The sequence below is a fragment of the Cnephaeus nilssonii genome (assembly GCF_951640355.1).
Source record: "Cnephaeus nilssonii genome assembly, chromosome: 4".
Classification (NCBI taxonomy): Eukaryota; Metazoa; Chordata; class Mammalia; order Chiroptera; family Vespertilionidae; genus Cnephaeus; species Cnephaeus nilssonii.
The window spans coordinates 33,098,944-33,125,340 of record NC_137075.1 but is presented as its reverse complement, the minus strand read 5'-3'; the positions used below and the strand labels follow the sequence as shown (position 1 = coordinate 33,125,340).

The following is a 26,397-nucleotide window of genomic DNA, read 5'->3' as shown; positions in this document are numbered from 1 at the left end:
CGGCCCCCGCCCCCCTCGCTCTCACACTCAGCACGGACGGAACTTCTCTCCCAAACTTTTGTCTGCCTGGCCGGATCTACTTTCCGGGAGGGGCGGAGCACCGAGTGAAGGAGAAACGGGGGTGTCTGCGCAGGGATCTCTGGTGCGCGGAATGGGGCGGTGGGAGCTGGTGCTCACTGTCCTGGAGGTGGAGATTCGCCGCCAGCAGAGGAGAGGAGGGCAAGTTTGGGCAGTTGCTACTACATCACTCGATAATTGGGGCAGGGAAAAGTTAGGGTGGGACTCTTTGTTTGCAGTTGGAATGCGCGGAGGGGCACGGTGGAATGTCGTGGTCTAGAACGGGGCGACGCGAGGCATGCTCTGTGCAAACACCACTTTGTTCCTAGTGTGGGGACTGGGAGAGATGGAGAGAGACTGATTGAGACGGGGAGGGGTCCATAAAGAGGAAGACAGGGAAAAAGAAGAAAGGTAGGTACATAAAGAGTTTCAGAGACGCCGACGTAGTGTCCAAAAAGGCGAGGAAGCCCCTGTAGAGAGGTGGTGGAAGACAGGTAGCGAAAGGAAAGGGAGCAAAGGAGGTTGAGGGTGGTGCAGAGACCGAAGGATGAATAGACTAGGAAAAAAGACAAATTTGTGCAAGTCCAGAAACAATGAGAGATAGAGATAAACTGTAATAAAAAGACACCCCTTCCTGAACCCAAAGCTCTGTTTAAGGAGGGAAGGAACTTTAGTGTCTGTGTAAAAGGAGGAAAAGGTTTGGAACTAATCTCTAACTTCAGATTAGGACAGATAGACAGACACCCCCTGGTGTTGGGAAATGAAACTTTTTAGCAAATATTTCAGGTGACTATGGAATAGAAGGTCTGGTGTTAGAGCTAGCGAATGCCTCCCCCCCCACCCCCCCACTTGGGTTGGCCCACAGGAGATTGACGATAAAGAGTAAGAATTAAGAAGAAGAAAAGTAATGTCATTTAAAGGAGTTAGCAAGTGAAAATGATCAGGGTGGAAAAGAAAAGGGCTGATATTGGCCATACTAGAAGGGTCAAGAACAAGGAAAAGAAGAAACCGTGGTTGAAGCTAAACATATCCAATTAAATACTCATCAACTGATTTTGCCCAGACTAACACATCAGGGGCAAGGGATGGAGGAAGTAGAATGGAGAAGGAAAATGACTCCTTTGTATTTAGATAGAAAATGAATAGGAAAGTCACATGCAAACAAATCATGCATATTATTTTTGTCTCAACATTTTGAACACCTTTTATAATCTTAGTGTAGCCTTAGGGAGTGGGAAAGGAAAGGGGGTTAATATCTTTGGGAAAATTAATTTGGTACAAACTATTTGGCTTCTTTGTCCTAGCTGCATTGTTTCCCTGACCTCATCTCTCCTGAGAATCAGCTTCTCTGTTTGCCTGGTCAGGCTTACAGCTTTTCTCTGATCCAGAAGAGAGTTTACTATCAGACTGGAAGCAAGGAGGACTGAAAGCATTAGTAATAGAGGGGAGCTATCAGATTGCATCCAGAACTTGCTGTGAGCAACATCTTCAGAATTAACCGTAGGGCTCTCCCTCCTTTCCTGTCTCCAAATGGGGAAGGAGAACCTGAATTCTTCCTCCCAATTATTTACATCCAAAATATCCGAACAGCCTCTAATATTTGGGAGCTTTGCTCCGTTGGGGTGAGGATGAGAGAGTAAATCTTATGGAAAGTTGAAAAGCCATTAAAGGAGGCCCACCCAGGAGTTGGTGGTGGCAGCAGTGAGCACAGTTGGAATCAACGACCTGCATTTTCAGGGGGTCACAGGAAGGGGGAGAGGGGTACACTGAGATGGCATGCTCCAATAGGGCTCACAACCTCAGGGTAACCAGTCATTAGTTTAAACTGGAGTCAGGAGCTCCACAGGCCCTGTTTTCCATCCCAAAGACTTTAATTAAGGTCTATATATACAAATGACTGCCAAATCCATATCTCTAGCCCAGACTTTCTTGGATTTAAAAAATTTGAGTACGAGTATCTACTTGGTTGTCTCAAAGGCATACAACACCCTAAACTGACCTCACCTTCCCTGCCTCCTGAAACTGGCTCCTCCAGCATTCCCTGAGTAAATGGCATCCTTAACCACGTAGCTGCTTAAGCCAGAAACCTAAACATCAATCTTATGTCCTCCTCCCTTAATCTCAAATCCATCTAAGTCCTATCACCAAGTTCGATCAATTCTGCTTCCTAAATATCTTTCACATCTGCCCTCCCTTAATCACCACTGTGTCTCTCGGGCCGCCATCTTTTCTCCCCAGAACCACGGCCAGAGTCTCACTGCCAAGGCTTTCCCCTTCCAAGCCACCTCATAACCTAAGGTCAAGTAATTCTTCTAAAACACAGAGCTGGGGGCGGTGGGGGAGGGGGGCTGGGCTAAAACACTGAACTGATCAATTCATTTCCCTCCTTAAAACCTTACAAGGATTTATCATTGCCCTTGAACTGAAGTCTAAACTCTTTAAGATATTTTACAAGGTCTTTCTACCTCTCCAGCCTCTTCTCCTCAGCATCATCCCCTCCCCAAAATGTTCTGTAGAATTGTATCTTGTCTGTGCTCTCTAGTACCCGTTATTCCTTATGTTGGGCACACTCTCCTGGCCTCCCTTCCCATCTGGTTAACTCCTCCCCATCTTTCAGGTATCAGGTTAAACACCGCTCTGAGAAGCCTTTCCAGACCATCAGCATAGGTTAGCTACCCCTCCTGTATACTGCAGGGCACCCTACAGTCCCTCATCACTCTTAGCACTATGTATTCCACTGCCTACCTACTGCCTGGTTTTCTGACTAGATAATAAAACCTTAGATCAGCATCTGCTTTGATCAACATTGTATCTATAGCACAGTATCTGACACCTAGTAAGCAATCAATGTTTGTTATATGGATGACTGACTAGAAAGCCATTTTTACTTCTCAGTCTATTCAAAATGCATACATTTTGTGTGCTGGTGTGTGCGTGCACATGCGCGCGCACACACACACACACACACACACACACACACACACACACCTGCCTCAAAATACTGCTAGGCTGACAAAACTAGGAAAGAGCTCCAGAGCCCTATATGTGCACACAGTGGTAGAGCGGGTGCCAGTGAGACATGGGAACTCTTTTAGCCTTAATTTCCTCATGTGTAAGATGAGAATAATAAAATCTGCTTTATATAATTCAATAAAGCTATTACATCTAAATCCTAATTCCCAAAAAGGGATGGAGCCCCAGTTCTGCTCAAAAGAATCAAAGACTGAAACTGCCCACCAGGTGGCAGTATTACCCTGGACTGGTTCTGTGCGGCTTCCACTGCAGCGCAAGACCCGCGGTCCTGGGGAAGCAGAAGGTGCAACCAGGACTGCTTCCCCAGAGCTTGGAGTGAAACCCAAAAAATAACAAGACAAAACAAAAAACTCAGAGACCCGGGCATATGTTGAGAAGGCCTCATGTTTCTTAGACCCATCCTCCTCCTCCTCTCATCCCAGGCTCTTCTGAGGCATTGTTTATGCTTGGGAATAAGCATTTTCCGGCTTGCCATTCACAATGGGGGGAATTTCCCCCTTTCAGATAAGTCTGTTATCCCCCAGAGCTGCCAGCTTTCGTTTCCAGTGGGGCCTGTGCTAAGAACAGAGGCAGACTTGCTTTCTCAGACTGCAGAGGACATCTCCTTCTTCTGGGAAGCCCCATAGCCCTGACTCTGGGACATGGGGAGTGGCAGAAGCCAGAGCTACTCTTGGTTATAGGTTTCACTCATCCTTTTCCACCTTGACTTCAATAAATGAATTCAAGTCCGGACAGCAGGTTTTATGGGACTGGTCAAAAGATAGGGAGACAGGTCCATTTTCATCACCTCCCTCATCTTCCTCTTCTTGGAAATTAGGATTATAAAGTTCTGGTGGAAGGAGCTGGGCCTCAGCAGAAGGTAATCGGTCTGAGGGAGGCCCATATATACGGTTGGCTTTAGTGCCATGCTTAGAGTTGGCATCCAGATGGTAGCAGAGCTCTGTGAGGCGCTGGGCCCGGAAACGGGGAGGCCTGGCTACCCAGACACCTGGCTCGTTAAGACTGTCCTCTTCATCTGACATCAGCTCTTCTGTCACATCCTTCCACAGGTGTTGTTCCTCAGGTCCAAAATGCCTCATGATACTGGATCGGTTGGCAAAAAGCTATAGTAGGAGCCCAGGACAGAGATTAGGGAGAGAGAAAAAACTATGGATTAGGTTTGGGGAGAGGGTTTGTGTAGGAGGAAGTCTGTGTAAAATGTGCCTGAGAGAACCCAGCCCCCAAGTCAAATCTTAGAACTGACTCACCCTCCTCCTCCTCTATCTGCCTACATTCTTGGCTCTCAACTCTATTCTTAGATGCCATGACCTCTGGCCCTTCCCACTGGTGCTTACTAGGGTTTAGAGTTTAGCATCTTGAAAGGAAGGCCTAGAAACCTACCCGGTATCTGCGACTTCGCAGTTTCTTCTCCTCTTTTTCCTTCAGTCCTTTAAAGGGGTTCAGGGAGTTGCGGTACTCACGCCTCTTAGTAAGGAAGTAGGCTACACAGGCTCCTGGCAGGGAGAGAGAAGGGAGGGAGCAAAGAGCAGTGGTTCTCAGCCCTTTGTTCTCCCCTAACACTACTGGGAGGGGGAGTATCACTATTTATTTATTTATTAAATATACTTTTATTGATTTTAGAGAGGGAGAGAGAGAGAGATAGAAACGTCAATGATGAGAGAGAATCACTGATCGGCCACCTCCTGCACGCCCCCCACTGGGGAACGAGCCCGCAACCCTGGGCATGTGCCCTTGACCGGAATCGAAACCGGGACCCTTTGGTCCACAGGCCGACGCTCTATCCACTGAGCCAAACCAGCCAGGGCAAGTATCACTATTTAGACGATGGGTTTTCTTGGAGTAATCACCCATCAGTAAACAAATTTTTTAAAAATCCATCATTTTTTATATTTTCTCTAGTATAATTGATGAAAATTGCTTAATTATTCATAATTTAGACTCGGTATTAATGAAAACTAAATCACCCACCTATAATTTTATACACTGTATATTTGGAATAATTTCCAGAGACTAGCTTCTGTCTCCATGCATTTCAAACCTTGCTTGTCCTCAACTACTCATGTATTTCCAGTGTTGTTCCCCATCGTACACATTCATATTGTGATACGAGCTTTGTTCCTGCACCGTTCTGGAGGCTGGGAAGTTCAAGGTCATGGTACTGGCAGATTTCATGTCTGGCAAGAGCCCACTTCCTGGTTCATATATTTTTTTTGTCTTCTCACTATGTCCTCACATGACAGAAGGGCACCACTATTCTCAAAACCTCCTCTTAGGGTTACTCTCCCTGCCCACATCGTTCTCTAACACTAACTCCTCTGGAGAGTTAAGTACTGGAAAAAGAAAACGCCAATGTTTTTGTAACTCCTTTCCCCCTTCCCCAATTAAACTAACCCCCATCCTACTCTGCTGATAGTGGATTACAAGTGCTTTCTTTTTTTTATCCTTGCCCAAGGATATTTTTTCCATTGATTTTTAGAGAGCATGGAAGAGAGAGGGAAAGACAGAGAGAAACATCGATGTGAGAGAAGAGCCCCAACCAGGCCGGGGAGGAACCTGCAACCAAGGTATGTGCCCCCGACCAAAATCGAACCCAGGATCTCTGGTCTGCAGGCCGACGCTCTATCCACTGAGCAAATTGGCTTGGGTTCAATGCTTTCTTTTTTTTTTTTTTTTTGTAAAAAGGTGGCTTTATTTGTCACTTGTTCACCTTATCTCAGTTATGCCATTTTGGCATATACAGTGACAGTCCCTGGAAGCTGGGGTCAGTCCCACCCACCATGGTCATTAACAGACCACAGGCCACGTGCCTGAGTGTCAGGGTCCCACTGATGGTTAGAGGCTGCAGGCCGGGGCTGGAGGGGGGTGAGGGGGTGCGGGGCTTGAGCCCAGGAGCCTGCCCACTGCTGCCCTGGTGTCAGAGGCCATAGCATTCCCATGGATGGGGCCAAGCAGACCAGAGGAGGTGTCAGGTCTGCTCAGGACTGGGTCTGACAAAGCCACATGTGATGTGGTATGCCCTGGACTGGAGCGGACAGAGCCACCAGGCCCATCCTGGTTCTGCGGCTGATTTGCGGGGTAGTTTTAAGCAAGTTGCTTCTCATCTCTTGGTCTGTCTGTATTCTGGTTAGCACTGCCCATTCTGGGGATCAAGCCCGCAAGTGAGAACTCTGAGGAGTCCTCCAGACTCAGACAGGTGTCAAGTTTCCAACTCTACTGAATTATGACATTGGCTTTCTTCAGCAGAAGTGTTCTTAATGCTTCAGGGTTAGCTACAGACAAATAACAAGAGCAAGGAAAATAGAAAGCCCAGGACATAGAACTCAGGGACAAAAGGGCTGGCCTGTATTCTGATCTCCTTTTCAGAACACTGTAGATTCAGGCCCCATATAAACATCATGCATAATGGTGTTCTAGCCCTTCCCTTCTCCCATTTTCGTTTTAGACTGAGTAGGGGAATAAAAAGGCTGTTAGAGGCAATCCTGTGAATATTGTAGATGAGAAGAAACCAAAAATAATCTTTTTTAAATCCACTCTTTTCAAATCACCTAAATCATCTCCACTATGCCTCTTCCCCTTTGCCCAGGAACAGGGAGAAAGGATGAAATGGGAGTTAACTTGGTTTTTCTCACCTTTCAGCTCCTTATCAGTGTAATTGTGGGGACTGGTCACCAGCTCCTGCTTGAGCTTTTCCAGAAGGAACTTCACTACTGAAATATTCCAAGAGGATTTGATGCTGCCACAAAGAGAAGAGAGTGAATAAAGCAATCAGCATTTTTGAAACTAGACAAATAGAGATTCCCAGCATTAATCAACTTTGTGATAAATTCCTCCATGGCAGAAGACAGGATATAAGAGGCAATTGTGTATCCAAAGCCTTAGCCTCATTGTTATATTAGAGCGGCCCCCTCAACTTCCCTTCCTCGGCAAAGTATGCTGTGACTCCTTTCCCTCAAGTGGATCATACCTTTCAGACCCATTGAATCTCTTGTCATTGGTGATGTGGTTATGCACATTGTGGACCAATTTCTAGGGGAAACAAACAAATAAACAAACACAGAATCAAACCAGGGGTGGATATGATGAAACCCTCCTCTGGTTCCTATGCATTGTCCCCATACAGTTCTCTACCTTTCGGAATCCTTTCTGTCAATGTCCTTTCTCAGCCAGAGAACCTAAACAAGTTATATATCTAATGCCCTCCCGTTCAATTAATTTGTGGGAAGACTCCAAAATCATCCCTGGCCTTGCTTCTGCTCCTAAGGAATATGATCACTAGAGCAGAGGGTCTCAGACATTTCCACAAACATACTCCCAGTAGCAAGGAGAGAACAGATATACATCAGGGCTATTATAAGTGGCAATTTCTTGAAGCCACCTACTCCTGCAATTTTTTAAAATTTCTTCACAACATATCTGTATTTTTTTTTTGCATTTTAATTTCTTTATTGATTAAGGTATTACATATTGGTCCTCATCCCCCCATTACCTTATCTGTATTTCTTTTAATATAAAAATATCTGTCTGGCTGGTGTAGCTCAGTGGTTGAGCATCAACCTATGAACCAGGAGGTCATGGTTTGATTCCCAGTCAAGGTACATGCCTGGTTGTGGACTCAATCCCCAGTAAGGGGGTGTGCAGGAAGCAGCCGATCAATGATTCTCTCGCCTCATTGATGTTTCTCTCTCCCTCTCAATAAAAATATGCTTTAAAAAATATCTTCCAAATTTTTCTAGTAAAATTGATGACCCAGGAAAATGTTCCAGGTATATCCCTTTGTACATCACCACAAATCTCAGGGGTACACACACCATGGTCTGAAAAACAGAAACCTAAAATAATAGAAATGTAAAGCGGAAAGGTCCTTGGAGACTCTGTCACCCAACTTTCCTTTCACATCATTAAACAGGCTGTCTTTCAGCTTTGCTTACACACCTTTAATGACAGGTCCCCACTAGTTTTTGAATCGGCTTATTCTACTGTTGAACATTTCTGTTAAAAAATTCTGCCTTAGATGCTCCAAAATCTGACCTGTTTTAACCATAATAGCACCTGAAATATTTGAAGACAGCTTTCATGCACTCACAAAGTCTTCTCTTACCCAGTCTAAACACTCCCACATCCTTTAGCCATTCCTCGTGACAGAGTTTCCCGACAGACATGTCATGAAACTATGAGGATCTTTGGTTTGCTAGTGTCTCTCTTACAACGTGGCACCTGGAATCAAATCTAACTCATCAGTTGAGGTCTGGCCAAAGGGAGCATTACTTCCCCAAGTGGAACTCTACACTTCTAGGAACGAAACCCAAGATGGTGTTACCTTTCTTAGCAACCCCATCCCTACGCACAGTGTCATAGGGTTCATTCATAGTGAACCTGTAGTCAAGCTCATTTTTCACATGGATTAACTATCTCTACCATTCTGCAGATTTTTAAAAAAATTTTTAATGTAGGATTTTAAATTTCTTCCTATTAAATTTAGTTCTGTTGTTTCTGATTATATTTTCATCCGAAGCTCCCACAGTTAATGGATGTGAGTGGTGAGCTCTACCCAGTTCTGAGTTGATGGACTCATATCCTGACCTCAAAACTTCAATTTCAGCCCTAGCTGGCTTGGCTCAGTGGATAGAGTGTCAGCCTGTGGACTGAAAGGTCCCGGGTTCGATTCCTGGTCAAGGGCACATGCCTGGGTTGCAGGCTTGATCCCCGGTGTGGGGCGTGCAGGAGGCAGCCAATCAATGATCCTCTCTCATTATTGATGTTCCTATCTCTCTCACCATCTCCCTTCCTCTTTGAAATCAATAAAAATTATATTTAAAAAAAACACTTCAATTTCATATTCAGAAATGCCCAATTTACCCTTCTACCTCTATGGCTGACTGACCATATCAAGTTAGGAAATTACTGTTCATTTTTTGTGGCTATGATCTCCACTCTATGAAAAAGACTATTATACTAGCTTCATATTTGATAGAGGTATTTTACCTCTTAGAAGTCCAAACTTAAGGAATCACAGGGAGATGTGAGAATGCTTCAGAAAGAATTTGAAAGAATTGCAAAAGAAGAAAGAAAGGGGGGAAAAAAAAGGAGTTACATAGTTTCCAATTCAAGTGGCTTGGAAGAGATGAGCTGATAAAAATCAAACCAGGCTTGAAGTGGAAAGAGACAATATTCTAGACAATAGAATTAAAACTTGTGTAAAGGCTGCTGGCTAAAAGTAAATGGATTTCCACAAGGGGTGGCTGGGATGCACAGCATTCCAAGAAACTAAGAGTTCTGGTTTGGTCCTTTTGGGTCCCTAGAAGCAATCCACAGACTAGTGAAGATCTGCAACTATCTCTCTCCCTCTAAACCCAGTCTGGCACAAGAACATTTTAAATTTTCTTCTGCGATGGGCAGCAAAGTTCCCTGACTGGCCCTCTAGATCAGTACTTTGCAAGTACTATAATGAGTGAACATACTGCACACTCCCCAGGTCTGCTGTTCCACCGGACTCTCCAAAGGGCAGGAAGAAACCAGGCCTCAACACTGAACCTCTTACTGGAGGCAGTAGGCAGGAGAGGAATGGAAGTGACAGGGGGAAAAAAAAATCCTCATTTTATGCAAATTAGAATTATCATACATTTACTCATAAATTATAAACACTATGAAGTTTGGGGAAATCCCTCAATTTCTATCACTGGCAGCAAAAGAGGACCTCTTGGGTCAGAAATCCATGACAAAGAAATTACACCCATTCCCTGTTCTTGATAAGTGAGGAGATATCCCGGAACATAACCAAAATTTGAAATGAAGGTTAGAAACCAGTTAAAACTGATTATGGTGTCTTCCTTCCTAAGGAAAATCCCTCAATGTAAAAACAAATCAAATGAAAGGGAGAATAAGGTAGGGTCCCTTAGGAAAAGGAAGAAAGAAGTAATGTAAATAAAGGAGGTATAAATGTTTTCAATCTTTGCTAAGACTGTAACAAGAAGAAATGGGCAATACTATATATTGTGATAAGATTTTGGTTGGATGTGAGTGGTGATCTCACTCCTAACCAGAACTCTGAAGTTACTCCATTAGCCATTATCCAGGGCATGGAAACCCATTGTAGTCAATCTGAACATTACAGTATATGGCTAAAGCACACCCCCAGAAAGATGTTTCGGGGCACAGATCCAAAGGACTATGGTCACCCTAGAACAGGTTTCTCAACCTTGGCCCTATTGACATTTAGGCCCAATAGCTGCAGGGGGCTGTCCTGTGCTCTGTAGGATGCTGGACAATGTTCCATACCACGGCTTTAGACAGAACTAGATCAGGTCAGTACCTTTTCTGCCAAGAGCCCTTGGACTCACTAAAATCCCCAAACTTTTACAACTGAGCTTAGTGTCTAATGGGCCTTGGCACCTTCGGGTTTTGGGACCACCTCAGGACACTCGGACTTGCTGCCCAAAGGGCCCCTTGCTGCTTCCCCTGAACACGGGTAATTTTCAGGCCGTTTCCAGTGCCTTCAGAGGTCAAACTGCTCAATCCCTTAAAGATCTTCCCATTAGGATTATTAGATCCCTGGGAGATGTGATATAATGCTCCCCTTTTTGTTTCTTTTATTTAAAATATATATATATTTTTATTGATTTCATAGAGGAAGGGAGAATGAAAGATAGAAACATCAATGATGAGAGAATCATTGATTGGCTGCCTCCTACATGCCCTACACTGGGGGTTGATCCCACAACCCGAGTATGTGCCCTGACCGGGAGTCAAACTGTGACCTATTTCATAGTCGAGGCTCAACCACTGAGCCACGCCGGCCAGGATGCCCCCACTTTTAAATGGAAGATATAAATTTATCTGGAAAAGCCTAAAAAAAGTTCCATTGAGCCCAGCTGGCATGGTTCAATGGTTGAGTGTCGACCTATGAACCACGGGTTACATGCAGGAGGCAGCCAATCAATGATCCTCTCTCATCATTGATGTTTCTCTCTCTCCCTCCCTCTCCTTCCTCTCTGAAATCAATAAAAATATATATATATATTTAAAGTTCCATTGATAGGTGGGGACTGCCTAACCCTAGAGCTCTGGAACAATCTCCTTCTTACCTCTCCCACTCCAGTAAGATTCAGGATACCATGCATTCAATATGGGAAGTTTAAAATCAACCCACACTTTACTCCTCATTTATCTTTCCAGACTGAAGAAAAATGCATAGAAATTGAGCTCACTCACAGAGAGTACCAGATCCCGCTTGCGCCTGGCGTTCTTCTGCCCACTCCCTCTGGTCCTGCACGGGGAAGCAGTAAACCCTAGAGAGTGTCTCAGCTCCCCAGCTCCCCCTGGGCCTGACTCTTCCAAGGCACCTTCCAGCGCAGCAGCAGCACTGAGCATGTCCTCGGGGCGAGGCAGTGGCAGCTTGATTCCATTTTCTGGCCCTGTCTCTGAAGTTGCCCGCTGGATAGCCAGTTGTGTGGCCGGTGAGAGCTGCTTGGCATAAGCAGAGACCAGCACCCGCTGTACTGCACCCTCAGAGGCCACATAATCATCCACCAGCTAAGAACATAAAAAAGAATAGCCTATTAGCCAGCCAGGCTTAGGGGAACCTTGTTAACCATCAATCTTTGGCCAAGGATAATGAACAGAGAGTGGAAAGCAGGGGGGAATCTAGCACAGTCTTTAATGGTCAATGGCTTGTTTCTGTGGGACTCCAATAAGAGTGTTGGGCAAATATTTCTGTGTGTACAGGGCTTCTCGTGTTGGATCATTACCATAGGACTGATTACGAGGATAAGGCATGTTGCTGATGCTCTATTTGTGAGGGGTCATTTATGATTTGCTCTTGGGTATAAGAACTGTAGCTAGGTAAGTGTTTTGTCTAAAAGGGATTGGGGGAGGAAGTGATGACAAGAAAGGAAAACCAAGAGAAGGAACAGAAAATAAAATGGTAATAATAATAGAGAGGAAAACGGGAGAAAAAATGGGAACAAAGGAAGAGATACAGAGTCAGAAATCTCTAGAGAAGCTGGCACCAACTCCCCCCCCACACACTCCCATTCCCTTTGTGGGGCCAGTCTGTGCCCTCACCTTGATCCTGCCTTGGTCACATCCAACTGGCACTGTCTTGACATCTACTTACCTGCCTGTGCCCTCACTCAAGGACATACCGGGCAGGGAAAGGAAGGAGGGAGGAAGGGAAAGAGGGAAGAAGGAGGGGGATTTCTGCAGCTAAGAAAACGAAACAGTGAAAGTGGGGGTGGGGGACACAGAAAGAAGTGGGGGAGAAGGCTGAGATTGATAGACCTGTGAGGTGCTTTTTGCGCTGGGAAATGTAATTCCATCCTGTCGGCTTGAAGGAAGCACAGCTCAGGGTACTGCCTGGCCTGGTACCCTCCTGCTTCCTACCACCTTCCCAATTCCTCCTCCTGCGCCCCCAACCACGGACAGTCCTGGCCAGGCACAGCCTGAGGACAGCAGTAGTAGCTGTCACCCACCCACATAGCTAGGCCTTTGGGGAGCGGTGACCAGCTGCAGTGTGCACTGGAGGGGCACAGGGGAGTTGATACATTCCTTTCTCAGACCCACAATGGACTGGGCATTGCATCCCTTCCATCCACCTGTGTGTTCTCCTCAACTCTTGACTGGGTGTCTGGCCTTGTCTTGGCAGGGAGAGGAAAAGGGAAAGGGGAGAGGAAGAACCTGGTGGGGGAGAGCTGACAGACCTCCCACGGTCTCTCAAGTGGCTGCACATCTGATATTTTCCCATCTCTGTGATCTCTATAGTTGCTCCATCTCCCTCTCATACTTCCATGTGTGACATTCTGCAGTTTTTACTCTCCTCAGCCAGGATTTGCCTGCTCATATGGCCTTGAGCAATAAAGAAACTGAAATAGCACAAAGTACTTCAATGTCTTTTCCTGCTCACAAATATGCGGGCTTGCCTCCCTCCTTCTCCTTACCTTATTCTCTTACTGTTAACTCTTAGTGGCCCACTTCTTTCCCTCATTTTATTTCCTTTCCTCTACATTCTTCCCACCTTACCTCATATTCTCTCTAGCATAAATTCTCTTTCCATTTAGACTCACCTTTCTTTCCTGTGCTCTTTTTTCACTTTTTCTCCTTCCTCAGCCCTTCATTTCCACCTTCCTCTTTCCCTCATCTTCTCTTCTATTATCTTTGTCCTTCCCCTCTCACTTTTTCCTTCTGTCTCTCTTACCACTTCTGCCTCTCTCCCCTCTCATTCCCATCTCTCTGTACTGAATTCCTCTTGGCAAGCAGAGGGCCCGTGATAAAATATAAATGAGCCGTCTGTGCATGGCAGGCATTCTCGCCAGGAGAGGCAGAGAGCATGGAGCAGCTGAGACGGCCGTGGAGAAGGTGCCGCACAGCTACTGAGAGGGAGGGAAGGGCACCCCACACCACACACACCAGAAATGACCGACTGCCAAAGAGACTATGGTTCAGGGAGAAACAGGAGTGCTGATTGCCCTGAAGACAAAGGAAACTTGGTACTGTCTCTATTTTATCACACGTACAAACAAAAGAAAGGTTTAAGGAGGGGGAAATACAGAAAGAGAGAAAAAAGGAAAAGGCCAGGAAAAGCACTAAGAAGCAACAACACTCGTGTTCTGCTCTGCAGCAATATACTCACGGGATTGAGCACTGGGGCCCCCTCACTGGCAGCCGGGGTGCATCCCGGGAGCCGCCCATCTCTCTGAGCGGCGGGGAAGCCCAAAGGGCCAGGCCCTACAGCCAAGGCTGCTCCCAGCTGCTGCTCGAGCACCACCTGCACACCGCTGCCCACGCCGTCACACTCCTCTTCCGTGGCAGACACAGTCCTGCAGGCTCCCCCGGGACTCTCCTTGAGAGACCCAGGCTCCTCAAGTGGTGAACCATGTGCCTGGCTGTCCCCATCTTCATCAGGGGTGGACACCTGGCCTTGCCTCAGCTCACCCACTTCCTCCTGGAGACGTTTTAGCAATTCATTGTTGGCCCTGGCAAGACCCAGAGCAGCCTCAGCCAGACCCACTGCCTTATCCACCCGCTGGTAGATAACATGCAGGAGCTGCTCCGAACTGTGAACCGCCAGGCCATGTCCGGTCACTGTGATAGGGGTGCTGGGAGGGGGATTCCCACTCTGAGCGCCTGTGGTGCCCCCACCAGTCTCGCTCTTACAGGCACAGCAGCAGCATCTGGCCTCGCTGCCACTGGGAGGGGAGAAGAGGATGGTGGCGCTGAAGGACATGCTGATGGAACAAGGGGCCACCACTCTCACACTGCGGGGCCGCTCCCAAAGCTGTCCCCGGGCGACTGGACTTCACGAGTTTGTAGGAAACACTGGCCTCTGGATTCACTTTTCTTTCTCGTGGAGGAAGATCAGAGGAGCCTGGGCACCAGGCTGTGTGTTCTGCGAAGGAGTAGGCAAGCCGCGAAGGAGCACACAGTTCATGGCTGCTTCTCCTCGTCCTTCAGAGAGAGGGGCCTTCTGTCCGCAGATCCTGTGCTCCCCTCGCACCACACACCGCGTGTCACCTGCATCCGTTACCGACAGGGTGGTGCCTACAGAGGCTTTCCTGATGAACACAGTTCAGAGGGCAGAAGGCATTTTTCCTGCACCCAAGCAGGGAACCCCTACCACTCCAGCCTAAGGAGCAGGGAGGGGACTGGAGAGAACCCACCAGGATCTGAAAAGATTAGAAGATTAAGGAAGAAAATGTAGATCTGTAATAACACTAATGCATTTCATTGCTTTGACATCATGCCTTACGGAGTTCAGAACATTTCACATAGGTTATCTCATCCATCGGGCAGCTCTAGCAAGCACGTTACGCCAGGCCCAGAGAAGAGACAATGTGAAGAAGTCACATATTCTTTTCAAGGTCAGAGGAAGACAGCAGAATCCAGTTATCTATTTTCAACCTAGTGTTTATTTTTCTGAACTGATACCACTTTTTGTTGACATAAAGAATCATAATTCTGTCCTCTCCGTAATTTTCATAAAGATGCATTCAGAGGAAGACTCCCACTAGTAAATAAGAAATATGCTGTCCTGGCTGGTTTTGCTCAGTGGTCAGAGCACCAGACCATGAACTGAAGGGTCTTGGGTTCGATTCCCAGTCAAGGACATGTACCTTGGTGGCAGGCTCGATCCCAGACCCTGGTTGGGGCACATGTGGGAGGTAATCAATCCATGTGTCTCCCTCACATTGATGTTTCTCTCCCCCCTCCCCCCCGCCTCCGCCCTCTCCTCCATGATCTCTAAAAACAAAAAGTCAATGGAAAAAAATCCTCGAGTGAGGATTAAAATGAAAAATAAATATGCTGATCACTGCAGCCCTCAATATGTCACTGACCTCACACTATCATATTATGAATGCTTTGGGGGCGGGGGGACGGGGAATAAAAGGAAACGCTGGATCAGAGAACTGAGCTGCGGTAAACCAGGGCGCAGCGCCCCTTGCTGTGTTGTATACCTGGGCCTCCACCTCTGCAATCCTTCAGCCTATAGCCCCGAGAGATCCCTCCTGGGATCCTTCATCCCCACTTCACATGCTCCTTAAGGGAGAGGCAAAGCTCAGCTGGAATGTCTAAGTAGCTAAGTGCTGCCACTGCCCACATGACCTGTCCCTATAAAAGGAGAAACCAGAATAACAATGATAAACCAAACTGCCTCTCTTCTGAATCACTGTAGTTAAGCAACTAAACTACTCCAGAAGAGAGAGGGGGAAAAAGGTGTGGGAGGGTTGGTTTGTACCACTGAGAACACTCAAAGGAATTTCATACTGTCATCTTCTAAATGATACTTGATTATAGAAAAAAAAAATCCTTCTGCCTGAAGCTCCCCAAGTGACAAAATCTTAAGTATGTTTACAATTTCCTCAAGACATACATTTCTATCTTACCCTGTAAATTATAACATCACAATTAAAAGGAGAGGAGGAGGTTAGGAAAAATTTCTGCATATTGAGATTTTTTGTTTAGTTTAGTTTGGGATTTTTTTTGAATCAGCAATCTCATTTCAGAAACAGGTAATATCAATGCCTCTGAGGTACTAAAGTGTAAACCTGACAATACATTTTCATTACATTTAGTTATTATTAAAGAACTAGAGGCCCAGTGCATGAAATTCGTGCACGGTGGAGGGGGGCGGTATCCCTCAGCCTGGCCCACACCCCCTCCAATTCGGGACCCCTTGGGGGATGTCCGACTGCCAGTTTAGGCCCAAGTCAGACATCCCTCTCGCAATCCAGGACCGCTGGCTCCTAACCACTCACCTGTCTGCCTGCCTAATACCCTCAACTGCCCTTCCCTGCTGGCCTGATCGCCCCTAACTGCCTCTGCCTCAGCCCCCACCATCATGGCTTTCTCCGGAAGGAAGTCAGACATCTGGAAGATGGCTGGTTGACCCGGTCTAATTAGCATATTACCCTTTTATTAGTATAGATAATAATTAAAAAATATTTTTTAATAGATTTCAGAGAGGAAGGGAGAGATAGAAATATCAATGATGAGAATCATTGATAGCTGCCTCCTGCATGCCCCCCACGGGGGATCGAGCCCACAACCCAGGCATGTGCTCTGATTGGGAATCGAATCATGACCTCCTTCATGGTTCATAGGTTGATGCTCAACCACTGAGTAACAGCAGCTAGGCAAGAATAGTCTTTAATTTGTTCTTTCCACCCTTTATATCAAGAAATGCTTTCCTGCCCTGGCCGGTGTGTCTCAGTAGGTTGGAGCATTGTCCACTAAAAGGTGGCAGGTTTGATTCCTGGTCAGGGCACATACCTGTGGGTTCGATACCCGGTTGGAGTGCGTACAGAAGGCAACTGATCAATGTTTCTCTCACACATCAATGTTTCTCTCCCTCCCTCCCTCTCTCCCTCCTCTTCCTCACTCTAAAATCAATAAAAATTGAAATAAAACTGTTATTCTCTGGAGCATTTGAAATATTAAAAAAGAAAGAAAGAAAGAAAGAAAGAAATGCTTTTCTGTGCCAGATATTCACTTGCAAGAGCTGAACTCAAATCCATTATAGCCTCTCTGTCATTAGTCACTGGAAGGCACAACTAAGCCTCAAATGAAAGGTTAAAGCCAAATTAAAACTAAAGGTTAAAGGAAAGCACTAAGTGATTCCTATGTCAATTCATGGATAAATCATTTCTATCTCCTTTTCCTTCTAAATAAGGGCAAACACTGCTCCTGTAGGGTTTTTCATTTTTTTAACCAACATCATGCAAGGAGTTTAGTCTGAAACATGGGCATTATAAGAAAAAGAAAGTTGTTATGTAGATGGCAACATACTAATGCTTGTCAGTTGGGTTCAGTATTTATAAAATCAGAAATTAAGATGCATCTGCCCTAGCCAATTTGGCTCCGTGGATAGAGCATCGGCCTGCGGACTAAAGGGTCCGGGTTGGATTCCGGTCAAGGGCACATGCCTAGGTTGTGGGCTATATTCCCAGTAGGGGGCATGCAGGAGGCAGCCAATCAATGATTCTCTCTCATCATTGATGTTTCTCTCCCGCCCCCTTCCTCTCTGAAATAAATTAAATATATATATATATATATATATATATATATATATATTTTTTTTTTTTTTTTTTTTTTTTTTTTTAAAAGATGCATCAAATTGGGACACTGGGTGGGGACAAACTGATGACTGCTATACTCTTGCACCAAACACTCTTTCTTGCAAGAGGCCTTTATCCCACCTGCATGAGGTCCTTACCTTGCCTACATGCTGTCTGCCTTGAGCCTTCCCTCCCCTTTAAACCATCTTTCCCAGGTCATCTTTCCCAAACAGCACTAAACTGGAAATTGAAAAAAAAAAAGGAGGGGAGCGGGGTCCTTATCCTGCTGCTTCACTTAAGAGCTGTGTGAATTTGGGCAAATTATCACTTTTTTTCTGAGCCCGGAGTTCTCATCCCTGCCTACTTTGAGTGCTTTTGTTAAGATTATCCACAGAGCCAAAACCGGTTTGGCTCAGTGGATAGAGCCTCGGCCTGCGGACTGAAGGGTCCCAGGTTCGATTCTGATCAAGGGCATGTACCTTGGTTGCGGGCACATCCCCGGTAGGGGGTGTGCAAGAGGCAGCTGGTCGATGTTTCTCTCTCATTGATGTTTCTAGCTCTCTATCCCTCTCCCTTCCTCTCTGTAAGAAATCAATAAAATATATTTTAAAAAAAAAAGATTATCCACAGAGTAAGGCATCCACAGAGTAAGGCATCCACAGAATAAGGCACTCACAGAGTAAGGCATCCACAGAGTAAGGCACCCACAGAGTAAGGCATCCACAGAGTAAGGCACCCACAGAGTAAGGCACCCACAGAGTAAGGCACCCACAGAGTAAGGCATCCACAGAGTAAGGCACCCACAGAGTAAGGCACCCACAGAGTAAGGCACCCACAGAGTAAGGCACCCACAGAGTAAGGCATCCACAGAGTAAGGCACCCACAGAGTGCTGGTACACGGTCAGTGCTCCACAACAGCAGCTGGATGATATTATGACTATTCCTGAAACATTTGTGTCCCACCCTGGACACCCATCCTGATTTCCTAATCTTAAAAACACACACAAAACAATGCAATGGCTTGAAATGGAATTTGAGTGATTTCCCTTAAATTTAGTCTCAAATTTCTAAGAATAAATTCAAGTCTACAAAGATGCATTTATAGGTACAAAACCTTCTATTGTGCAAATCAGAAAGATAATTAAGAAAACAGAGTACTTGCAATTTATTTACTATATCTGGCTTTCGACCTAGAATAATATTCAACTTTTCTTGCATATTATTAAACTGCGTTTTTAATAATAAATATATTTTCCTATTGTGAATTCTCTTTGTTCCTCAAATTTTTTCTGCTTTTCTATTTTGTGTATTAATATACTTTGTCCATTTTAGAATGTCAGATTCAGGACAACAAATGGGTGTTTTCTTGAATTAAGTATAGTGCACTGTAGCACAATGGGAATTCAAATAACTCTTTTTTGATTTCCATAAATATTATTGCTGACTTAATTTCCCTGCTTCCTGCAATAGTCTCCCACATAAACTCTAAGACATTGAAATGAAAGGACAAGGAAAGAAACTGGGTCAGCAGGGAATAAAGGAATATTTCACATTATAACATTTACTAGCTAGATAAATGCTGGATAGTGATTAAAAACAAACCACTAGCCCTAGCTGGTTTGGCTAGGTGGATAGAGCATCAGCTTGCAGACTGAGGGGTCCCGGGTTCAAGTTCGGTCAAGGGCACATGCCCAGGTTGCTGGCTGGATCCCCAGTAGGGAGCGTGCAGGAGGCAGCCCATCAATGATTCTCTCTCATCATTGATGTTTCTATCTCCCTCTCCCTCTCTGAAATCAATAAAAAATATATTTTAAAAAACACTAATTTCACTAGCTACATATGTTTCCATTACAGAAAATGAACATTATTTTAAAAAAGAGGTTTTTCTAAAAATCCTTTATATGAAGTAAAACGCTAAAGAATGAGTCACCAAAATGGATTACCACTTCTAAGAACTCAAAGGGAAGACAAAAATCCCTCTATGCAAGGAACTAACAGTGTATGTGAGAATGGGAATGTCTAAAGAACAAAGCAGCCCAGCCCGTGTGGCTCAGTGGTAGAGCATTGATCTATGGACCAGGAGGGGCAGTTCGATTCTAGTCAGGGCACATGTCCAGGTTGTGGGCTCAATCCCCAGTGTGGGAGGTGTAGGAGGCAGCCAATCAATGATTCTCTCTCATCTCTCTCTTCCTCTCTATCTGAAATCAATAAAAAATATATTTAAAAAAGAATGTACATTTCAATAATTTTGATATTTTCCTCACAAATATTTGGATAAAAACAAGAAAGAAAACTCATCTTCTTTAGACAGTTCAGGGTGAGACTATCCATAATCTTAACTATTCCTTTCTTCCCAAGTCACATGTATTTTTGTTAGAACTAAATATATCACACTCTTGGCAGCTCCCTTGCTTGCTTTCTACCCATTTTGAGTTTGAATTTTCTGCATGACTGAGTTCACCTCCAAACTATGAAAAATAAAAGTTTTTTCACTACTAGATGTGTATGATATGGTATCATTCAGATGATATATGTTTTATAATGGGCCCTTGACTCATTCAGGGTCATGCTAGCAAAGGACTTCCTTAAATGTGATTACTAAAAGCATAGCAATTCATGCCATAATTTTCATTTTAAGAAATAAAAAAGGAAAATGCCACTTAAAGCTGCTGCTGTGCTGGTCAGCCCAGCTCCTCCATTTGAAGGTGCAAAATGGCTCACTTGTTAAAAGGTCCTCTGGAAACCTCCTTCTATGAAATGAGCTCTTGCCCTAGCTGGTTTGGCTCAGTGGATAGAGCATAGGCTTGCAGACTGAGGGGTCCCAGGTTCAAGGCTGGTCAAGGGCACACTCCTGGGTTGCGGCTCAATCCCCAGTGGGGGGGGGGGGGGCGTGCAGGAGGCAGCCAATCAATGATTCTCTCTCATTAATGTTTCTATCTCTCTCCCTCTCCCTTCCTCTCTGAAATCAATAAAAAAAATTTTTTTAAAAAGAAATGATCTCTTATCACACAAGAGTAGGTAAGCAAATACCATAAAATACTACTGTCCTGCAAAAAAAATGTAAGACCTCATTTTTAGGGGTTAAAGAGAGATGTAGACCTAGAAGGCAGAATCAGGTAAAATGAAAAGGATTTCACCTAATCAAAAAAGTTCCAAGAATAATTGTAGAGTGGTATGAGTTTTTAACTCAGTATAGCAGTTTTTATTTACATTTGCTAATATGCAACTTGGTAAAATTAAATTTTCTGGCTTAAGCTTTTTATATAAATATGCCTGATAGTAAGGATTCAGCCTGCATTTCTGGAGAAACTGAAAAACAAAAAACTAAAGCTATATCATGTGCCCAGAAAGCCCTCAGCAAACGTTAGTTGATCAAATATTAGTCAAGGTGGGCACCAGGGACAGAACTATTTCCGAAGAGACAGTGTGATTCAGCTACAGGCAGGGTGGCCGCAGCGATGAAGGGGGAACAGAGCTCAGAGCTCAGGCGCTGCCTCCGAAGCCACAGGGAACAGGGCGACCCGCCCGGGGCCCAATCCTGGGAGTCCCGGAAAGGCGTGATTCCCGGGGAGGTGGCGGCCAGCAGAGCGGCCCGAGCCGCTCGGGATCTAGCTGGGATACCGGGGGTAGACAACGTGGCCACGAAAGCTCTGCGGACCCCAGTTGAGGGAGGCCCCGGAATTCCCGCTGTGGCCCCGCTAGGCAGCCCTGCGCGGTCCCACCACGTGCGCCCCGCACCACCGCGCCAGCTGACTCAGCGCCGCCAGACCCGCACGCCTGCGGCTGAGGGAGACCGCGGCGCCCGTGTACCCGGCCTGCGCGCGCACGCGGGGAGGCCCCGCCCCGCCTGCCCTCTGGCTCCCTATGATTGGCAGTTAAAAGTGTGAGGGGAGCAGAGCCAGGGACGCTACTGGCTCCAATCCACAGTCACTCAACGAGCAGGGAAGGGAGGGGCCTCCTCAGGGAGGGACACGACTGCAGGCTTTTTCAAGGCCGGTCAGGCGCCATCTTTAACTTTTTTTTTTTTTTTAATTTCCTCGCTTTTGTTTCTCTTACAAAGCTGCGTGTACAACATTACAAACACAGTGGCCACAAACCGGTCCCCCCCCTCCCCCTACACACAAATCAGTTTCACACCTTTGGTGGTGGAAGGCTTTTCGGTCCTGCCGGCCTTGGTCACAAACCTTCCCATCACTACAAAGTGGCAGTTCCCTGGAGTTTAAAGGCGTTTTCACCTCGAGGGGCCTCGCGGATTCCCCAACAAAATCAACTAAGTTCAGCTTTGCTTTGCTCTGGTAGGAAGAACAAGCCACGATATATTCGTGAGAGGAACTACCTTTCTGACAAAGAAAGAAACTCAAAGCAAGGCTACCGGCCGGGAGCCTCGGGCCCTGGTTAAACCACGTCGCCTCCAGGTCGGGGCTGGCTGCGCCCCGCGCCCGGCGGAGGCCGCCCTTTCCCGGGAATGAACCTGAGAAGTGATGGTGAGGACTGCAGAGCTGCGGAGAGGAATGGAAAAGGGCGAGACTCCATTCGAAATTCCCAGCGCTGCCATCACTACGAGAGTCACTAGAATGGACTAGATTTCCAAGTTCTGCAGGTCTCAACTTGTAGAATGATCCACGTTAGAGAAGAGCTATTAAGCACTGGTCTGGCTTGCACTGTGAGGGAATAAAAAGGCATTCAGTTCAGGTACGAAGTGCAGAGAGCCCACACAGGGCCACTTGCAGGATAATGGGATTTCAAGATCTGTACGAATAATTTCTTCGCCGTGGTTACCTGGGTGTCTCAATTATTGCGTGAAACTAGGGCAGCAGGGGCGGGATGGAAAGGTACTGCCGTCCTCACACTGTAGTGACGACACTTGACCTTTGCGGTAGATCCTAACCGTCTCTTGGTGCTGCCACACTTGGACCTTCCAGTTCCTCCCTCGCCACCCCGTCGACTGCAGTGCTTTCACTCCAATCTGCAAACCCGGGGCTGACTATAAATACAGTTCGTGTGACTCCTAGTAGGAGACAGTGGTTCTGTAACAGAATGGAATGAGAATGCAGCTCAAATAACTGGAGGTTCTGCTCTCTAAGCTTGTTGTCCTTCAATTCATCTACTTTTCTCCGTATCTGAGACTTGAGCAGACGTTTTATTCCAGAAATGTGACAGGATAAAAAAAAAGCATTTCTCATCCCTCCTATTTATTATTTGCCTCTGCCTCCTCTGACCCCTTCCCCTCCCCAACTACCACCAGGAACACTTTTTGAGAACTGGATTTGACTGGATTATTTTCCTGATACTTGGCCAGCTGTGGGGCTTTTCAAACAAATCCCAACCTATAAACGACAATTTTGTCAAAAAGCCAAGAGAGAACTTCCCTCCTTGAACACACCAACCAAACCACACATAGAGGCCAAAACATACACAGCTGTACACTTAAGAACAGAGACAATAAAAAGCAAAACCACTTGAGCAAAATAGTCACTAAAAAAGGCTTTGAACCACAGATTCAATAAATTGCCTACCCTCATTTGCCAAACGGACTGTATACTTCCTGGCAATTATTTAATTATTCACCAATCTGATCCTTTAGAAGAGGAGCAGGAAAATACAGTAAATGCACACAGAATGAGGTGTTTGAGTATATGCTACATAGTGTAGAAATTCTTCTAAACTCTAATTTGCACACAAAACCCTGTTTTGATCACATTTGGGAACACAACAGGAAAAAAAAATTCACAGTCTAGGGGCTACTTTGCACACACAAAACCAAAGGCAATCACTGTTGAAAACAAAACCTAATATGGCATGTATACACACTGTACACATACACAAAGCACAAGATAAACCTTTACGATATTATTCGCTTCATGAAATACACACGTACTCATGAACATGTAAGACACGCTGTAAAAGGGGCTTTGGCCCACTCCCCAGGGAAATGATAATATCCAGACATTTTTAACCTATTGGCCTTGGACAACTGCCACATTCGAGCCACTTGTTTTTGGTCCTGCGTGAGAGAGTGTGTAAAACGCACGCCAGCAGCTTTGTGGAGTCGTAAATCTCCGCTTCCTTCGGCATTGCCAGTGGCAGAAATTCACATTATCCCTTCAGCCCGCTTAAAAAAACGAAATCTATACTTCCCGAGCAGCTACATTTTTTTAAATCCCTCGACCATAAAAATTTACCAGTTCTTAAAATGTGATAGCAAAAAGAAAAAAAAAAACACTCTATAAATTTGACTGGAAACAGTTGTACACGATCATCCTGCTTCTCAACTTCTTGGTATATTTAAAACCTTGCCGAGGAAAAAGAAAGAGGAAGAGAGACAGAAAAAGAAACGGGGGAGAGCGCAAATTCCCCTTAGCAACAGTTTCCTCACCCCAGCACTGCCACAGATCTCTATTTTCAAAAAATTTGAACACACACACCGAGTAGAGAGGGGGAGGAAAATGGAAAAAGGATACCCGAAGGTCGTATGGCTCTTTGTATTCGTGTGTGTGCAAAAAGGAGGACTCGCGGAGCCCGAGCCGGCAAGCCCCGCCCTCCCCCGGACGCCCGCCCGGATTGGCCGCCGGCGGCCGCGGGGCGCCCCGCCCGCGAGCACACGCGCGCCGGAGGCGCGGGCCCAGTGGGGCCCCCTGAGGGCCGCCCGACCCCCGACCCCCGACCCCCGACCCCAACGCCCTCCCCCCGGGGCCCGGGGCCCGCTCTCACTACCCACTTCACCTCTTTTTACTTCCCAGCCCTCCTCTCCCCCGTCCCCATCCGGCTCCTCAGTGCCGGGCGGCCCTGGGGCAGGAGGAATGGCCCCGGGAGCGAGCTCCTTCCGGCAATTGGCTAAACTTGGCCAACCGGTCGGTGAAGTTCCGACGGGGGTTTAGCGACGGGGACTCGGTCCGCGGGGCCGAGCTCAAGGTTTCCAGGTGGAATGTCTCCGGCCACGTCTGCGGCTTAACGCTCCCGCCTTAAGTGAACATTCCTACAACATGCACCTTTCTTCAGGAGAAAGCAATCTCACTCTTTTGGGGGTGTTGTTGCTCATCCTGACTCCCCAGTTTTCTCTGTTGGACTGACTACTTTCTTAGGAACCTAAATAAAATGGCTTCTCTTGACCTCCTGCCTGAAGACCTGGTTGCTTGTACCTGGATTTTTTTTTTTTTTAGTCCTCACCTGAGAATATGTTTGTTTTGTAAATATGTTTTCATTGATTTTAGAAAGAGAGTAAGGGATAGAGAAACAGTGACCGGCTGCCTCCTGCTCGCCCCTCCTGGGGAGCCCGCAGCCCAGACTGGGAAGCAGCGGTGGCCTCTGGTTCCCGGGTGGAGGCCACACCCCTGAGCGCCCCGCGGGCGGGGGACGTGGTTTACGGATTTGAGGGGAGAGACGGGAGAGAGAGAATCTGCTGCCTCCCGTGTGCGCCCAGACCAGGGATCAAACCTACGACCTAGGTGTGTGCCCTGCCTGGGACGCGGACCCACCGCCTTTTGGTGCCCCGGGCAGTGCCCCCACCACCCGGCCAGGGCTGGGCCTGCGTTCGCGCCCCCATATTCTGATCCCATGCCCTGCTTGTTCTGAGTTCCCACGGCTCTCACCTTTCACCCCTGATTTTTATTCCTTTGCCCAGGTGGTCTCCTGCGCCTGGAATAATGGCTGCCTCTTCTCTGACCAGTCAGTTTGTATCCATTCTTCACCTGTTTCAGTCAACACGGACCGCTTCCTTCTCTGTCCTCGCCGCGTGAGCTTCATGCTTACTCAGGGAAGCTGCACTTCATTGTTTTACATACTTCAGTAATTTCACACTAGTGAGCGGCTGGAAATCAGGGATCATATCTTTTAAACTTCGTTTTCCATTCAGAATCTTTTTATTTTTTCATTCTTACTGCACCAGCTGGCATAATTGTAGACATTTAGTAAACACTGAAAAAAAAAGTAATTTATAATTAAATGAGTGATTTTTTTTTTCCTGGCTAAGACATGAATTTGGAAATTCAGATCCCATGACAAGAATTTACCGTCTATAGCAACTAACAGTTGATAAATACTTACTGCGCAGGGACTGTTGTGAACACTTTACATATATTTACTTATTTAATCTCCACAGTAGTGAGTAGGTACTGTTACCCTCATTTTATAGATGAGATGAAAGAACAGAGAGTCATAATTTTACTAAAGTTATACAGTTAATAAGAGAGACCTGGGATTTGAACTCAGAAAAATCTATCTCCATAGCCCAAGTTCTTAACCACTATTCCTCACTGGCTGAAGAGCACAGCTCTTAAAAATATTGTTACCTGATTGCATCCTCACAACACTCCACGAGATAGATGGCCTGAATACTTCCAAAATATCAATGTAAGGAAATCACACACCAAGGTGACTGTTCCAAATTAAAGGACAATAAAGAGACATTACTAAATTCAAAATATGATTCTTGATGGAATCTGGGTCAGAAAAAAAACCCTATAATGGACTTTACCAGGATAATTGGGCAAAATTGAATATGATAAATAAAATATATGAAATTAGATGATCGGACTGTATCAGTGTTAAACAGGCGGATTATTGGCATCTCCATTTACAAGAGACAGAATCAGAAAGAGTTTACTACAAGTTCTCATAGCTAACAGGTGGCAGACTTGAAACCCCAAGCCAGCTGTCTTTTCCAGCCCCCACATTTCAGCACTGGTGGTCAGTCAGTCCTCCTCCATACACTTGTTGGTTCTCAAAGTCTAGAATGTTCTGATAGGATCTGGTTCTCAGCAGA

General features: G+C 46.0%; 1 protein-coding gene and 1 long non-coding RNA gene across 6 annotated transcripts; one reads left to right on the top strand and one right to left on the bottom strand.

Moving 5' to 3' along the window:
- Positions 1–98: 98 nt before the first annotated feature.
- On the top strand, positions 99–7,045 carry LOC307098655. Its single transcript, XR_013813453.1, has 3 exons — positions 99–219; positions 5,567–5,654; positions 6,727–7,045. It is a non-coding gene; the product is annotated as an uncharacterized lncRNA (long non-coding RNA).
- On the bottom strand, positions 2,410–25,379 carry LOC307098653 (uncharacterized protein C14orf93). 5 transcript variants are annotated; one of them, XM_079769637.1, is made up of 7 exons: positions 25,226–25,379; positions 13,715–14,747; positions 11,299–11,619; positions 7,055–7,116; positions 6,720–6,823; positions 4,471–4,583; positions 2,410–4,193 (listed from the first exon to the last, which is right to left on the bottom strand). In XM_079769637.1, the coding sequence occupies exons 2-7, from the start codon at positions 14,306–14,308 to the stop codon at positions 3,774–3,776; spliced, it is 1,614 nt and encodes a 537-aa protein (XP_079625763.1). In that variant the 5' UTR covers positions 14,309–14,747; positions 25,226–25,379; the 3' UTR covers positions 2,410–3,773. The 5 variants fall into 5 exon arrangements, with proteins under 5 accessions (XP_079625763.1, XP_079625761.1, XP_079625764.1 ...); XM_079769635.1 differs by lacking the exon at positions 25,226–25,379 and adding an exon at positions 24,098–24,190; XM_079769638.1 differs by lacking the exon at positions 25,226–25,379 and adding an exon at positions 24,013–24,076.
- Positions 25,380–26,397: the final 1,018 nt, after the last annotated feature.